This window comes from Malurus melanocephalus, unplaced genomic scaffold (genome assembly GCF_030028575.1).
Source record: "Malurus melanocephalus ecotype Western Australia unplaced genomic scaffold, MMel_1.1 scaffold_4, whole genome shotgun sequence".
Lineage (NCBI taxonomy): Eukaryota > Metazoa > Chordata > Aves > Passeriformes > Maluridae > Malurus > Malurus melanocephalus.
This window is the reverse complement of record NW_026623236.1, coordinates 1,276,192-1,293,225: the sequence shown is the minus strand read 5'-3', so window position 1 is coordinate 1,293,225 and position 17,034 is coordinate 1,276,192. Positions and strand designations below refer to the sequence as shown.

Below are 17,034 nucleotides of genomic sequence, written 5' to 3'. Positions count from 1 at the left end.
TAAGGCAAAATAATACTGCTGGGCAGGTTTGTACCACAGCACCACGTTCTTTCTCTTTGGAAAGAGAAGCCAATAGTAAACCTCCTACGTCACATTATGCAACTTAGAAACTGGATATGTAATTCAAGTACAATTTAGATAGATAYGGGACAGATGGTAAAAAATATGTTGAGACTGCAAATGGTTAGAATGAAACTTTTGTTTGTTGGGTATTCATGTGGTTTCTTTTCTACCTGGGAACCAGTAAGATTGTGTTTGCCAAGAGCATGTACTAAGCCAGCTTCCCCCTGAAACAAARTGTACACAGCCATCATCTCACAGACCTACCTCATGACAGCTAAATTAAGAGAAAAAGGCATCTCAGCACGGATTGCTTCTCATTCCTTTCCTATGGAGTAGCTGATTTCTAGGGTTATTTATGTCTGCCAACTTGTATTTGGTTAATATCTTTTTCACTTTGAAAATAATAGCCATTAACAATTACAGGTTATCTAATTCTGCAGCAGATATAGCTGTAGGTTGCTTCGGACAACTGGACAACAACAACAACAAAAAATAGAGCATTTTGATCACATGAAAAGCTTTCTAAAGCTTGATTTCAGGCCCTATTTAGAAGAAGACACTCCAGAAGACACTGCACACTACCTAAGTACCTAAAACCCTAACAAGTGTACCACAGCTTCCACTGTCTCCCCAACACCTATCAGGAACYGGAGCACACAGGGATCTACCTTAAACCAAAGATCTGACAGGGAGCTGTTCCTACAAAGCTGACTGCTGGTTTCCAGGCTCTGCTCAGAGGTGTTTCAGATCTTTCCTTCATCTCCAAGTGCCCAGCTTACTCAGCAGGTAGAAATGCAAACCTTGATCCTCTGTGACCAGGCAGGCTTGTCCTATTTCCCAATTGAATGTTCTGTATATGCTGTTCATTTACTGTGTCCTTTAACACATGTTTTTTAAAAAGAGCAAATAAGTCATCTGCACTGTTGACTGTCACCCCTGGCTCCCAAATGACTTTATCCTTACACTGCCCATGAAAATTAAGAATCTGATTTGAGTTTGCGAATTCTATTCAGGGAACTAGATGCTTGAAAGTTACATTCCAAAACTAAGCATAAGTAAAACATATTGTTAATCAAAAATGCTTTTAAAAGATTACTATTCAAGCTGAGTAATACAGTAAACTTCATTTTCAATATTTGAATAAGAAGTATTTCAACAAGASAAAAAAATAAATCAAGAACTCTAAGTTGAGAGCTAGAGACAATTCAATTCTGCATTTAATATATAGCTTTGCAAGGAAAAGGTATAGTTAAAAGCCTAATAATATCTCATTTGGAATTAAAATATCAAATACTGCTGTAAATTCTTTTTCTATTCCTTCTTAGCAAAGTGTATTAAATAATTACAGAYCTAGTGAGAATCCAGCTCTGCCACTCAAGCCTAAGAACCACCCTCCATTTACAGATTCATGAAATATGCCACCGTGAAGTACATTAATTCTTGTCATAATTAAACTATAGTCACTGAGCTAAATTCTGGTAGAACTCATCTGTGCTCATATAACTTCAAATAGGAGCTTAGAAGACTTAAGAAAAGAATCTAAAACGAAATGCTTTCTCCATTCCATTCATGGATCTTATGTCCTTGACAGAAGTTGGCCCCAGTAACTTGCACACCACCCAACCGAGTTTTCTGTCCAAGCCAGTATTCAGCAACAAAAGAAAGTTTTGAAAGTTCACTTGTTTGATTCCAAGCCAAGCAGGAGACAAACGCCTCACAGACACAAAAAGAACAGAGACAAAGGAAAAACTCCAGTCTCACTTAAAAACAGAAAGAGCCAATAAAAGAGTGATTATTCATCAAAATGATACAAATAACTAAGCATAACTAAGCAAATAAATACAAAGCCCTTATGACATACAACAATTAAAATACATCTTAAAATAGCTTGCTAAAATGGCATTTTTGTAACTCCTACTCATGGCACAGTTTCCAACATCTTTCCAGCTCRTCTATGTAACAATATGTCGTAGTGTACTGGGGAAAAAATTGAATTAATCATTATAAGTAATCCTTAGCCCTTCATTTTCTCTAGATTTACAGGATGAATTGTGAAAAATTCTTCATAGTCTGTTACCAGATAATAACATTTAACTTCCCTGCTATACGGGATTACTGTAAACTAGAAAAMCACCCCCAAAATACAGTCACGGTATTTTTTGTGGAGACAAGCCATAGGTTTTCCGTCTTGCATCGTTTAATCAGTGTTCTACAAATCATTATTTCTTCAACACAACAATGCAAAAATACGTTCCTACATCAATATTAACAGTATTGATTCTTATTAAATTTGAAATGATTGATGCTGTGATTGCCTTAACTGTTTWGGAAATATGTGGTATATTTATAAACATGATATTTAATATATTTATAAGGTATTTATTTTGCAGGTTGTAATTGCACTCTATACCTTATATAGAGACTTGGTTCACACCTAAGAGTATTGAAGGTAGAGTAAGGTGCTTTGTGTCCGTGCACTTAACAACCTTCTTAGAATGCATTCACATCAGTTTTTGTACCTTGACTGCCACATTTAGCTATTTCCCCTCCCTAAATAAAGGAATTTCACACTAAAAAAAATAAAAATAAAAGGAGAAGCTATCTTAACACAAAAGGTAACACAGGTGAACTTTATCAGGAGCACTGTTACCTGTATTGTCAAACAACATGGTGCCAAAAAATGAATTAGGAATCACATTACCTAAACAAAAACAAAACAAAATGAACCAAAAAAATACTGTTGAAAGTAACTTTTATCAATCACTTGGAAWGCGTTTTGCTATTTGTACTATTTTAGGCACTAACAAGATTTACAGTGGCAAACATGCCAGAACTTCATGAAATTCTCTTCAAGGCTGGGAAAGYAAAACAATTACTGTAAAATACTTCTAGCACTTTTCAGACATGATTCCATGAAATTAGAAAAAACACAAAAACAAAGCCACCAAGAAGCAGTCAGATGCTTCTCCATTTGCAATATGAAAACCAAATATTTTTATTTTTAAATTTACTGGGGCACTGCCAGCTTCTTGATTTACAAAACAGGCTTGGTACTCTAGGGTTACTAGCAAGGAAACTCCTCTTAATAGAAGGAAAATCAGCATGGTCAAACACTACATAGTGTTTTGATAATTTATGGATATGCGCCTTCCATTAGTCTAAGCATGCCAGACCCTTGGAATAATCTAATAGCCTGGTGTTTTAAAATGAGGACAACTATTTTTAGCACTGCAGAAATGGAGCGGAATGTTCAACAATGTACTGTCAGTGGGCTTGAGCAGCATCCTCTGCCGTGGAGCACGTACCCAGTGCAGAGCCACCAACAGGGGCAGAGCTTTGCCTTGAGCAGATAAAAATCCCACACCAATTACAGTCSATTACATGACACCTTTCTTAGCCTATCAGATTATTTCCTTGTTTCTTTAAAAAGGCTYATGTGGATGGTAAGGATCACCTGACAGAATATTAGTTACATTAAAATATATTCAAAAGATATTTATTCAAACTTGCCCCATGAATTTCCTGGATTAGTTGTGTCAAGAAGTTTCTGTTGAACATCATGACATTTTGGCTTCACTGCATCTGCCAAGTCCCTTTTGGTTACTGCTGAGCTACCAGCACTTCCTGACTACTTGCTCAGTGCTATTCTTTGATGCAAACTTGATCTATGTGAGGAAGAATAAGATCCTCCCTTAAAATAACCTGATGAGGAAGGGCTTGTGACAGGTAAATAGTTCATTTCCTTTGCTCCATCCTGCTTCCACAGCAGTCCAGTGGAGCAGATACACCATGGTTTGACCAAGGGGGTCAGGGCAGGGTAGAGAACTCACGTTAAGTAACTGCACWAGAGAAAGGTGAATGACAATAACCCTACTGATCTTATTTGTGTATGGTAACATAGACTGAGTTCAGGAGACACCAATTTTTCCTCATTCCCATTCCTTCCTGTTACCCATCTTTGGGACAAGACTGATTTGCCTTTCCATTCAGGCAATTAGATGTTAATATACTCCATATTAAATGACACTTGAAAATCGAGGGTTTGGTGCTTCATATTCAGACCAAACCATCAGCAGTCCAAGGTAGCTCAAAGTATCAGAGAACATGGCCACAGGGCTCCTTAYTCCTTACACAGGCTGCACTTTCTTTAGTTGGCATTTTTTCCTTGTTTTTGCTATTGGCATGTCTTAAAAAGCACACAACTCACACAATATCTATATTCAAATACATAAATTATTTCATACATAAAGTACATAAGTCAAAAGCTTGCTCCTATATTTTCCTTYCACAGGTTATTTCTACCCAACAGAAGAAATCAGGGAAGTTATTCTGAAAAAAACAAAGATGAAAGGAGCACCAATTTATTGTCATGCACAACTAACTACAGGCAGGTATACTGCCTTTTTTTCTTTTTTTYCTCTTTTCTTTGGTAATAAACTGACTGAAGCTTTTGGAACATATGTCAAGGACTGGTTTCTGTGCCATCAAAAAGATATCAGCAGAAGCAGAGCCTCTGCTGTCAGGAGGTTTTCTTTCTGCATTTGGCAAATACAAGTGGCATTCACTGCTAGTGCATGTCCTTGAAGAGGTGACAGCTTAAAAATGCAACGTTGACACAAATTAGACATGGGCTTGATAACAATCCAGTTCAGTTGACCTACAACATCACAGACAGAACATTAAAAAAATGCAAACAAAATCCACAAGAACATTTCCTGTAGAGTAGTAAGAATGGGCAAATAGACTTCTGGTTGAAAAAAGCTCTCAAGGTTTTTATGGTCTTATAGATGAGCAGTTTAGAAAATTACATCTAGCCAGCTGGTTATTTCCCTTATCTGAAGCAGTACAGTAGAAAAAAGTTTGAGGTGATCTTATACTCATGGACAACTTATAGTTTATTGCAACTATGTTTTTCCCCTTACAGCAGATCTGTCAAAAGGAAAATTGCCTGACCTATGCACCATCTATTAATTTATTGTTAATCCAACCATAAGATGGTGTTAAAGCAAATCTAAATCCTATTAAAGTTTCAACAGAACTGGAAATTAATCTAATTTGCCTTGCTCAAATAATATTTGAAATGCAATMATGCTAAATGTATGTTAAAAAGCATTATTCAAGATGAACATATTGCTGAGGTCTTTCAAAAATAATACAACGTATTATGACTATTATACTCAACATAACAGATGRACTCCAGGTTTACATTAGGAATGTGCAAACAGCACTGGTCAACCTCTTAGATCTCAGAGGCTACCCTTTATTAGAAAACCATTATCCTCATCATCACTGTCCATTTACACAGTCTGAAGATTCAGGAGGCAGATTCTCAGCTGGTACAAATAGAAATTTACACTCAAAAAAATCTGTCCCACAGACCATTAAATATTAACTTCAGTRTTTAATCACACAGAAATGAAATTTTAAAAAGCAGTAGAAAAAGTAAGCATTTAGTGTGAATCAGAAGTAAACAGAATGGCATAAAGACTGAAATTTGTAATCTAAGAATTAATTCCTATGAGTACTTTTTTTGAAAGGCCATATTTTTGGTGTGCTTGTATCTCTTTTCATCTACTGATCAATAAAGCAGTTCAAGGCACAGCTTCCAGGTGTCCACTTGCACATAGATTTTTGAGGCTCTCCAAAGAAACATCTCTCCTCACTTCCAAAACAGTGCTTTTTGACATGTCCTGTGTTTTGGAGACAGATTAAGAGGATATASCAACCACCTATCTAATACTCCAACTCACCTAGACTAACCTGAGAATCTGGGATCACCAGATGGACCATCAGCACTGGAGCCCTGGAGCTGCTCCYTAAAGTTCTCTCTATTTCTATAAATTCTGAGCACCTCTGTGGGTAATGATGACATCTCAGCCTAGCAGGGTTATAATTTTCCCTTTGAGGCCTTTTCTTAATCTCTCTGAGGCTTATCAGCATATTCTGAATCTGCACACCGTGGGATGCCTGACAGAAAGCAGCTCATCTGCGATCTGAGGGACACAGACTTTTTGYGCAAGTTTTTAACTATTCTGTGAAGTGGACAGCTAAATAATTATTTCTTGAGATATTATTGTCAATAGCTACAAATAATATACTATGCATCTTCCATGTGCAAAGGTAACAGGTTACAACTATTAAAAGAAATTAATTATTAAGTAATTTCTCCTGTCTAATGTCTTTTTTCAAACTAAAATCATGTTATTTTCATCTGYAGGGGACAATCAGAAGAGCTTCCATTCACAACAGAAAAGAAGCATAGTRAAAGGGGTGTTAATTCTGAAGAAAAAGCATTAACTGACTAACATCTCAGTATCTGTTAAAAAAAAAAAAAATCTGTCTTGTGTGAGGTACTTGTTAAACACAAATCAAACACCTGTCACCCAGCTGGGCCACGTGTGTCACTGCTGAGCCATCTGCAGGAACACACCCGTGCCAGTTGCTTTACTTAGTGTGGCCTGGGAACAAGAATCCATTAGACAGAAAGTCAACAGTGGAATTAGCAGCACTTTTTCTTTTAGTGCCCTTCCACTTACTTGTTTGACTTCTTGTGTTTCTATTTTTGGGAGCCTCATGCCAGAGCAACAGTGCTGACTGCTGATTAGACAAGACTTGGCCCAGCCTCAGCGTGTCACATTGATTTAATCGGTTCAGACTTGAAACATGCAGGATGGATCTTAGGTGTTTATAAATACTGGCTAGCAGTGAGAACTAAAAAAATAAAAATACATTCTGGTTTGTAGTACCTATGAATGATTTTACTATATTAATAAAATGGAGTTTTTATTTCCAACGGTTTGGTAGCTATGAGTTTATAAGAGCAAATTACATTGGATTGAGAATATAAAACCTGTATTATAATTTTAGGGAGTTAGGAGGGAAGAAGAATATTCATTAATATTAAAGATGCATATCTGAGCTGCACTTACTTAAATATTAACAATACAACTCACCCACTAAAAAAAGGGCAAAGGAAGAGTTAACGGGCCACAAGTCACAGCRGCCAAAAGTATAATCTACAACCTCTACACAATTTGCATATGAATAAACTTTCTACTATATGAAACTAAGAATTAAAAAAAATATCTAATGTGCTACTCATAATAGGAGTTCCTACCTAGGGACAAGCTCCTCTWATATATAATAAAAATGAAGAACAATAACATAAGTTATCCATAATTATCCTAATATAGATAGGATATCACTGGTTCATCAGATCCAAAAATCTAGTATTCTGTGAAGTTCAATACCAAGTCCCTCAGGAGAAGACAAACAGAACTTAGCAAAATGTGTCAGACAAGCTGTACAATGAGGCTGCACAGTGAGAAAGTTCCTTCCTCCCCAATTAGTCCATTTCCTGCAACACACTACTGCCAACTTTTACAGTGCAATAATGGGTATTTTTCTTAAAGCTCTGCATTCTGATGAGATGTGGAAAGTTCAGAATAACCATTTCAAAACCTACCATTTCTAGCCCTCACAAATGAAGGGGRAAAAAAAAACCATACAAGACTAAAATCTATGTGTCACAGAAACCTTCCAGAAAGAATCCAATAAATACAATTTATGAACAATGGGAGAAGCCTCCTCAAGCCTCCCCCCRCCCTTTCAAGGTCTATAAGGTCCCGACTGAGGCTTTTCAGAACCCCAGAGCCAGGCAGACTCACAGCTAGAGTATTCATGACTCTGATTGAGGAACAAAGAGCTGCTTTTAATGACCACATTATTTAACAGGCGCATTATGTTTTACTTCCACGTTACATAAGAGGCTAACAAAGGCCTGCCCTGCATGGCAGCGTGCCAYGCTCCACTTTGCTCCCAGACCCGTCTGAAATGAACCGTGACCCTTGGTGGCTTTGGCCACACCTCACGTGGCATCACAAAGGCGGCTGCTGCTCTCCAGGCCCCGCGAGTGGCCGCGCTCTGCTGGTTCTTCCAGCTCCAACGCAAATCCCGGAGGGCACATTCACCTCCCTCYCTTATCTCACCAGTGTCACTCGCCTGGAGGATGCCAAGCAATACAAGCAGCAATGTCTGGCTCCAAAAACACATTTGTACTTYTGTTCTACCGAGACATACTAATCTGATTTTGAGGGAACCCGTGAGAGCACAGAAGACAATGCTGTAACTTTACTCAGATGGGACTGAGGCGTATTTTCTTTCCCCTCAAAAAGCAATGATTCTTTAATTAAAAAATGAAGTCTCTGCTCACCAACACCTACAGCAGTCACCAGCACCATTCCAGAATGGAAATAACACCCAAGCAGTGTCACTGCATGCCAGGTAATTTGATTCCACAGAGCCTTCTATCAAGAACTGAACTGAACTGCTGTCATTTAGGCTAGGAATTGAAAGACCAGAGAGCTCAACAGTTCCTGGAGTTGTGAACTGCAAAAATCACCTAATAAGGCAAAAATAAGTCAGCACAGCAGACAGCTCTCTGGAATCAAATTTATGATCAAAGGCTATTCAAAACACTTTCTTGTAATGCTAAGGAGAGAGCAAGAGCAAGGGAGCAAGAACTATACATAGTTGAAATACACTCTAAACCATTATGTTTTCTGAAGCAATGAAACAAGTTTCAGAAAACATAATGGTTTAGAGTGTATTTTCCAAGTAAGATAACTTATTTTATTAACTTTATTTTTAAGCATATTTATACATCACACATCTATTGWGATCTATTTTCTCCTGAAATAAGATGTTTATTAACTATACACTAAGATATCATTGAAAACACAAAAAGAATACAAAACTTGTAGAAAATTTGCTGATGCAATAGATGGCATCCAACTGCCTGATTTGCCATTGCCCACAATTCTGAAGCTCAAGATTTCAAACTTAGTGGTAATAAATTTTCCAGTTATACCACCATTATCTTTCTTTTTTTTTTTGAGGCTAATCCATGTAATTGTTTATCCATAAAAATTACATTTTAAAAATTTGCACTGTTATTTCCTGTTAGAAGTTGTTTCAGCTTTACATTCTTATATCTCACCACTCTCCTGCTTTGAAAAGATTTCCAATGTCAAATATTTTTCCTAGGTTACAGATTGTATTATTTTGTTTCTCTTAGAGACTCCAGAGTAAAGCAGCACAAAGATTTTTCAGAATTTATATAACTAACAGAATTTACAGCCATACATGATCTAAGAATATTGACATATAACTGATTAGCAGTGATGGGAGGTCATAAATTGGATGGCACTGAATAAAAGACAKACAAACTGAGTAAGATGGCTTTAAGCAGTACCTATCCAGTGCTCCACRTATATTTTGGAAGTTTTCTCAAAGATGCTGATGAGCTACTTGGGAAATATCCTGATTCCTGTCAGGGATCTGTACAGGACATGAAATGTGGAAAGCAACATGTCCAGAGATCTTTCAAGACAGCTGCAAGGAAAAAGACTACATTACTGCAAGCTCAGCACCAATGTCTCCTCAGATTTGTACATTTACATGAGTGATTAATGCTCCAGAAGCATATGCTGAACTGGCATGACAGGCCAGATATCCATGGCTCTTCTGCAAAATCAAATATGCCCTGGAAAATTCTAGAGTTTCCATGGCCTAGMTGAGGCAATGGGGAAAGCAGGTCAATGGTTACAAGGATCTTCATGATGACATGTTTTGATTTGGATGTACCTTTAACAAGTTTCCGGTTGTGGATTTCATGACATAGCTGGCTCTGAAGCCCTGAGCCTGCAGTAACTCAGTACGGGTATTGAAAACATCTCTGAAAGCAATTTGAAGCTACACTACCATGTAATTTTATTTTTTTTTCCAAATTTTAAGTTCACATATAGAAATTACATCATGTTGGAAAACAGAGCATTGGCCATTTCTAGGCCATGTTTTATATCAAGTTTAAATCACATATTTAAAAAAAAACCAACAAAAATCAAAACAAAACAAAAAAAAAACCCCAAACTTTTAATGCAGAAGTTTTCAAGTTCATTTTCACAGGTACCACTAAGGGAAAGGAGAGCTCTTCCCACCAGGCAGTGCAAAGTGGACCATTCAGGACTGTTTTGATGGACACTGGGCTGTTTTGATGCAGCATTCATTCCACAAATGGTATCTATATCATGCTTTGGTTAGYCCTTCACTAATAATTTCCTTACCTGTATCAAATCTAAAGAGAACCCCATTCCAAAAGGACAATCACATTTATCAAAAATGAAATCATCACTGTTTGGTTTCCAGATCAGTTAAAATTGAAGACAGCACAGTGACACTGGACTTGACAAAACTGCAGTTCCAGGTAACTATAGGACACACACAGTTAAATAAGGAAAAATACCACTTCAAGCAGCATTATTTATTCTAGTACTGTTATCTTCTAGCTCACAAAACGTTTAAGTTCATGTGCAATTTATTAGGACATCATCACAAATACACGTGCTTGAAAAAAAGGACTAATCCTTTTGCAGGTACCTCCCGAACAGTTTCATGTAAACCCCATTTCATGTAAACTTCATTTTCCTGACACAAACTACAAATGGCACTCTTAGAGTTGGCAGAGCTCTAGAAATGTACATTTCATTTTTTCTCTGGTCTGACTTTCAACAAATTCTCTGGTCTGACTTTCAACTTTCAACAAATTAAGTTGCGTAGCAGTAAACACTTTTTGATTTGCGTATTCTCTTTTCGGTCTAAATTTTTGTATTAATTTACTGCAGGAGCATCTATAGAGTGCATTAGCAAATGCACAGCATATTGAATATCTCACAGCTTCAAGCTCACATACAACACCAGCTATTTTAAAAAGCTTACTCAATATATTTAATGTTTTAGGAATATGGTTCATAATCTAGATTGCAAAAATTAGTGCAAAAAATAAAACAGCAATATTAAGCCATTTGAAAGTTCAAATATTCAAAGTGAATATTGCCACAAGTATTTCACAAAATATAGTTTAAGAAACATAGATACATCACCTCCACCACTGTGACCTCTATACTATAAATTGCATACTATGAATCATAAGAAAGCAATTACTAGAGAGGTGTGGATAAAGGGGAATGGACAAACCCAGTTTAATTTCACAAATGTTCTGAATTACCTTTCTACCTACATCAGTTGTATTTTTTAGAATGTAGTCACTGATTAAGAAAAAAAAAATTCATAATAGAAAAGAATAGAAAAATACAGAAAGTCCAAGAACAGAGCAAATAACTGACTTTCCTTAGCTTGAGTCCTTTGAGCCTTATGGCCATCAGCACATCCTCAGAAGCACAAGGTTTTTTTGGCTAGCAGGACTCACAACACACATCAGCCATAGAATCATTAAGGTTGGAGAAGACCTCTAGGATCAGTCCAACCATTAACCAACACTGCCAACTTCATCATGAAACCATGTCACCAACTGCCACGTTTCTGAAAACTTCAAGGGATGTTGACTTAAACCATTTCCCTGGACAGCCTATTCCAATGACTCATCACCCTTTKGGTGAAGAAGTTTTTCCTAGTATGCAATCTAAACCTCCCCTGGTGCAATTTGAGGCCATTTTCTCTTATCTTTTCACTTTTTACTGGAAGAAGAGACCAACACTCACCAGAACCTCCTCTCAYGTACTTGGAGGTACCTGGAAATACACCATAAAAGGAGGATCACAGAATCACAGAAAGGCTTGTGTTGAAACAGATCTTACAGGTCATCTAGTTCACTCCTCTGCCATGGGCAGGGATGCCACCCATTAGATCAGGTTGCTCAGGACCCCATGCAACCTGACCTTGAACACTTCACAGCTTCTCTGGGCAACCTGTTCCAGTACTCCACCACCCTCTGAGCAAAGAACTTCTTAACATCTAAAGGAAGTTATCTAAAATGCTCAGTTTAAAACCTAAATCTATCTAAATACTTCAGTTTAAAACCATCCCCCCTTGTCCTACCATTACCTGCCCATGTAAAAGTAAACCATGTAAACAACTCTTTCTTGTTGCCATAATGAGTCTAACTGCTAGRTCAGGATTGGTTAATTTGTGGAGCCTGATCTGCAACAGATAGGTGACTTTCATAATATACATTAAAGCAGTCCAGTCACCTCAAACCTCCACTTCAGGGGCAGATTTAATTTCTCATGCCATAAGCAGCACTCTGGCTGCAATGTAGTTATACTAAATGGCTTCAGAAGCATATCCAGAGGCAATATCACTTGCTAATCACCAAGAAGTAGGCTAACACAGTGCTTCCTTCAACACTGTTCCCACRGACTTTGCTGAACATTGCCAGAAGGACAGAGCCGAAGGCCTGACACACTTTAGGGATTCTGATTAACCATGACTGCCAGTTGTTCTTGTACCAGAGTTTGACAGATACCTTGAAGAAGTGTCCCCAGAAGGCTGRGCAACAAATCAGTCCTGATAGCAGGAAAGGGATCATTCCACTGTATTCCATCTCTTCTGATAGCCTCCTAAGGAAGCAAGTTTCCCTCCAAGGGAAGACTACTGCCCTYTTATTTTAAAATGATAAACAAATATCTCAGAACTATCTCTTCTGATAATCTCAAGAATTTGTCCTGTTGCCCCAAGAAGGCTTTACTACTTAAAAGAAAAATCTCTTATGACAGTTCCCTGAAAAAGGGATGGGGATGAAGGAAGTAGATAGGTGGRCATCAAGTAGACAGTGACATATGTAATGGTGCTGATTATCTACTGTGTTTTGATTTCAGGGGCCTGAGGCAGGGCTCCACAGGGTCTGCAATAGATTCTTAACTCTCAGGATTGGTCRTAAGCATCATCACACTGACTGCTTTTAACCTGAAGGCAGATGAGACAACAGACACTTTTGGAGACAACCTCATTTTTTTTACTTTGACAGCTTATAARAACTGAAAAATCCACAAAACTGCAGAATTATGGGCAGAACATTCCTTTGTTTACTTTAGGGTTTTAAGGCTATTCTTATGTTATCCGAGAGTCATCAAGATCTAAACGATGTTTTCTGTATTAGCCTTCAGCAGATTTAGCCTCTTGATGGGCAAGAACCTTAGAAGTCTGCACTACTTACTTGTGCACCTATTGACTAGCAAACTGTCACAAACCCACTGCAGCACTTAGTGAATGCRAAATTATGCTCTCAGTGACAGTATGTCTTAAAAGTGACTGAAGGCCAAGTGTCACAATTGGAGACTGAACAATTATCACACTTAAGATCCTTGAAACTCAAGGCAATATAGATGTCTCACTGTTTAATGAGCATGAAGAAATGTTTTGGGAGATTCTCCTGTTAAGAGAGATAAGTAATAAAGTCCATTGCATAACATTATTCTAAGTTAAGTTTTTCATGGTGTCAGGTATGTTTGAGATAATCAATCTTAAGAAGCATGACTTTGAACAGTTTATCTCATTCTAAGGTAAATATCTAAAATAGATCAAATGTATTGATATTGTTGCTTGCACAAAACAAAAGGAGTAAAATCTATTGCTTATTTATTCTCTGAATCTTTCCCCAGGGAATGAAGAATAAGCAAAAGAGTACTGCAGTGGATAAGTTTTGGGTGCATTAGTTCTTTAAAGTATCAAACTTAAATTACATTAAAAAAGGGTATAATTTCTTTTTCCTTCTTCCTGCTTCTARCTAATGACTAGGGCACATCTGCACAAAGCTCAGAAATACAAAAACTTAAGAAACCGTAAGAATAGCCATACCAAGCAATTTAACATCTCCAGTAATAGAGATGTTGAAGGCTTTAAGAGGATAAACAAAGAGCAGTAGCTCCTCAGAATGCTCTCCCAACACTGCACAATCTGCACCTCAACATCCTGGTATGAGGCAGATGTCTTCGCAAACAATAGTGATTAAGAGTATTTTTATCATAGAATATGCTGAGGTACAAGGGCGCCATCAGGAGCTTCAAGTCCAATTCCTSGCACARAACACCCCRGGAATCCCACCCTGAGCCTGAGGGTGTTGTCCAAACACTTMTTGAACTCAGACAGGTTTGGTGCTCCTCCTCCACTTTGTTGTCTTTAACTCTAGGTACRATGTTAACATCCACAACGCCACACTTAAAGAAGCACAAAAATAAAAGACTCTACAAATTTATATKGTTCTTGATGCATTACCTGAGAAACACATGTTAACCCATTCACAACATAAGGAAAATATTCATTCTAGCTCCAGAAAGGAGCTAATGCAYACAGCACTGCACTACTCAGCACACACATGAAAACACCAGCTAGCAGAAGCTGGGGAGCTGGATCTCAGTTTCTTCATCTAGCTATGCATGTACAAAATACTTGGCTTCCTTTTATTACTTTAAAACTCTTCAGATTTGACAGCTTCATATTTCATGCTAGTTCATTTTAAATTTGCAACGATGGTATTTTATATAGGCTGAAGTAAAAGAATGGTAATGTTCAGAAAAAGTACGTCTTGATATTAAATATGATCTGACTATTGAGCTTCATATAAACTAACAGGAGCTTTGGGATTTGGCCTGACAATGAATTTGCAAGGCGCTTAGCAAAAAAACCCAAACAATATTAACCATGGAAACCATAATAATAATAACTTGGACTGGAAAAGCAACACAGCCTGGTAAGTTTAAAGTAAGATAACATCAGAGCAGGAGCTACAGAAAGTGCCAAGGGAAAACACAGCTTCATTCTAGGTCAATCTCAATCTACAATGCCTTACAATCACTCTTTCCATTAATTCACATCTAGGAGCACAGTAAAGTAAAACACTGTCTATCTGGATCAAATCAAAGGTTTCTCCAGTCAATTATAGGACTACAATCGTGGCAACAGCAGATGTCTACAGAAAAATGTAACAGCAGGGCAGCCATAAAGACTTCTCCAGCAGCTTTCCCAGACTACAGCCTCTTGGAGTTCAAGAAYTTTCAGACAAGCAAACTGATACACTCCATGGATTTTTACTCCATTAATTTTCCAACACTTTTTCAGACTTTTCAAGTTSTGTGACAGTATTCAAACTGTAATATTGTAACAGGGAAAAAGAGCCCTTTCTATCCTTTTTGAACTTGCTGTCAGATAGGTTCGATGCTCTAATTCACACACCGAAGAATAAAATAAATAAATAAATCAGTCCCTATTAATCTTTTCTGCTCCATTCAGGACTGTACAGAGAACAGAATATGTCAACATTTTTTCTTATTTGAGCTAGAAGTTGCCCAGTGTTCATGATCACTCTTGACACCTCTGAATCTTTTCTGGTATTATTAGACTCACACTGAGATGTAAGAACTGTATGCATCATTCGAATTCCTGTATAATACAGATCCATTAAAATTGTGACATTAAAATGCTTCTGCTTTTAGTAATTCTTTCTAGTAATTCCTAAATATTGTTTTTTTTAACTAGTACTAAACAGTGAATCCAGGTTTTCCTTGATCTGTAATTCCAAGATCACTTTCCTGAAYAGCAATAGCTAGTCCAGAGTCTGACATRAAATGCATGATGCTTCCTTTGTTTTCATCCACATCCTTGACTATTGCTTTCTCTGAGTTATTTATACCATTGACAATTCAGTCCCTCATTTTGCAAAGTCCTTTGAGCAGCTTTGCAGTCTGTTCTCCATTTTTCCATATTCAACTTAACATGAGTAGCAAATACCTTGACTTTAACTCAGAACTTTGGCAATGTTATACATCTGCCTCCCATTTTTAACAAATCACAATTTGAGACATAGTAAATAAAAATAAAAAACAGTTTCATAATTCTGTATCCTGTAAAACCACGGATTTTAAACCTGACAACAACAAGCTCTTTCCTCAGTTTTATGAGAGCCATCTCCATATTGAAAACGCTAGATTTTAAACTTACAGACTTCCTCTAATACAGGTAAGTAGTAATGAACCAAGTAAATGCATACAACTTTCTTAATTTGCACACTAACATTCTGAAACAAAGTGAAACTTATCCTTGAAGACACAGGTAGGCTGGCATGCTTTCCCAGCCATGGCTATTCCAAATCTTTGATTAAAGTCAGTGGTGCCTATCTCAAGCTCTACCAAGCAGAATGTTGGGTGCACAAGAGCTCTTCTCAAAGCTTGCAGAGCACAAACTGGGCAAGTGGAACAAACAGCTACCTTTAACTCTGTATATAATCCCCACTTCTTGGAAAAAAACCCACCAAACAAACACATCTGCAGACAATGCTACTGATCTGAAAAGCTTTTTCAGTGTGCTACAAAAATATGGCAGTGCAGGTAAGAAATTCATTTTCTAGCAGAAGTGCTCTACCCTCCCATTTCTGTAAATAATTACAGAGAGGCCACTGACTGAACACTTCCTGTGTGTTAAATCACACATCAACATACATGAACATACCTTTTCACCAGGCAGACCAGCAACACCATCCGGTCCTTTCACACCCATCTCACCCTGAAAAACAAAATAATCAATTAGAAGCTCTAAAGACTTCTGAGGTTCGTAACAACTACTCCAGTCATATCAGATTCATCAGAAATGCATCTTCTACMTGATCTTTAAGTAAAGCATCCACTGTGGAGGAGGATGCCTTACATGTAACACTAAAATCAGCAAAACAAATAAATTTTAAAACACCTATACTGTCAATTAATACCTTMATCTGACAAATAATTGCACATCCACATTTCCATGAAAGCAAATCCACTAATTTTAAAGGAATTCATTGCAGCAGAGTGAAACCAAGAGGGTCCATTTTCAGTTCTACACTGAGAAAGCTCAACACGTAATACAGATCTGTCTAAAGTCATGGAACTGCAATATTTTTGAAAGAAAATAAAAAAAAAAGAAACTTTAAATTCAGCTCCGCACTCCCTCCCTTTTAGCCTCTCAGAGAAACCAAACCAAACCTCAGAGAAACCAAACCAAACCATAAGCAATCTATAAGAGAAAATTTTAGTTTGGAGAGACAAAATGACTGACTTGATCACGTGAGTTATGGAAGATCCCAGCAGCTGTAAATTAGACCATAAGTCTTAAAAATGACATAAGAAACATCAAACTCAGAAATTT

At 37.3% G+C, this 17,034-nt stretch overlaps 1 protein-coding gene across 1 annotated transcript in view; it reads right to left on the bottom strand.

The window, feature by feature from the left end:
• Positions 1 to 17,034, bottom strand: part of COL19A1 (collagen type XIX alpha 1 chain) — a 172,946-nt gene that overhangs the window by 114,180 nt on the left and 41,732 nt on the right. The window contains exons 9-10 of the mRNA XM_057368851.1: positions 16,363 to 16,416; positions 234 to 287 (exon numbers count right to left, since the gene is read on the bottom strand). Of these exons, the coding sequence (XP_057224834.1) occupies positions 234 to 287; positions 16,363 to 16,416 (108 nt within the window). The remainder of the gene's footprint in view (positions 1 to 233; positions 288 to 16,362; positions 16,417 to 17,034) is intronic.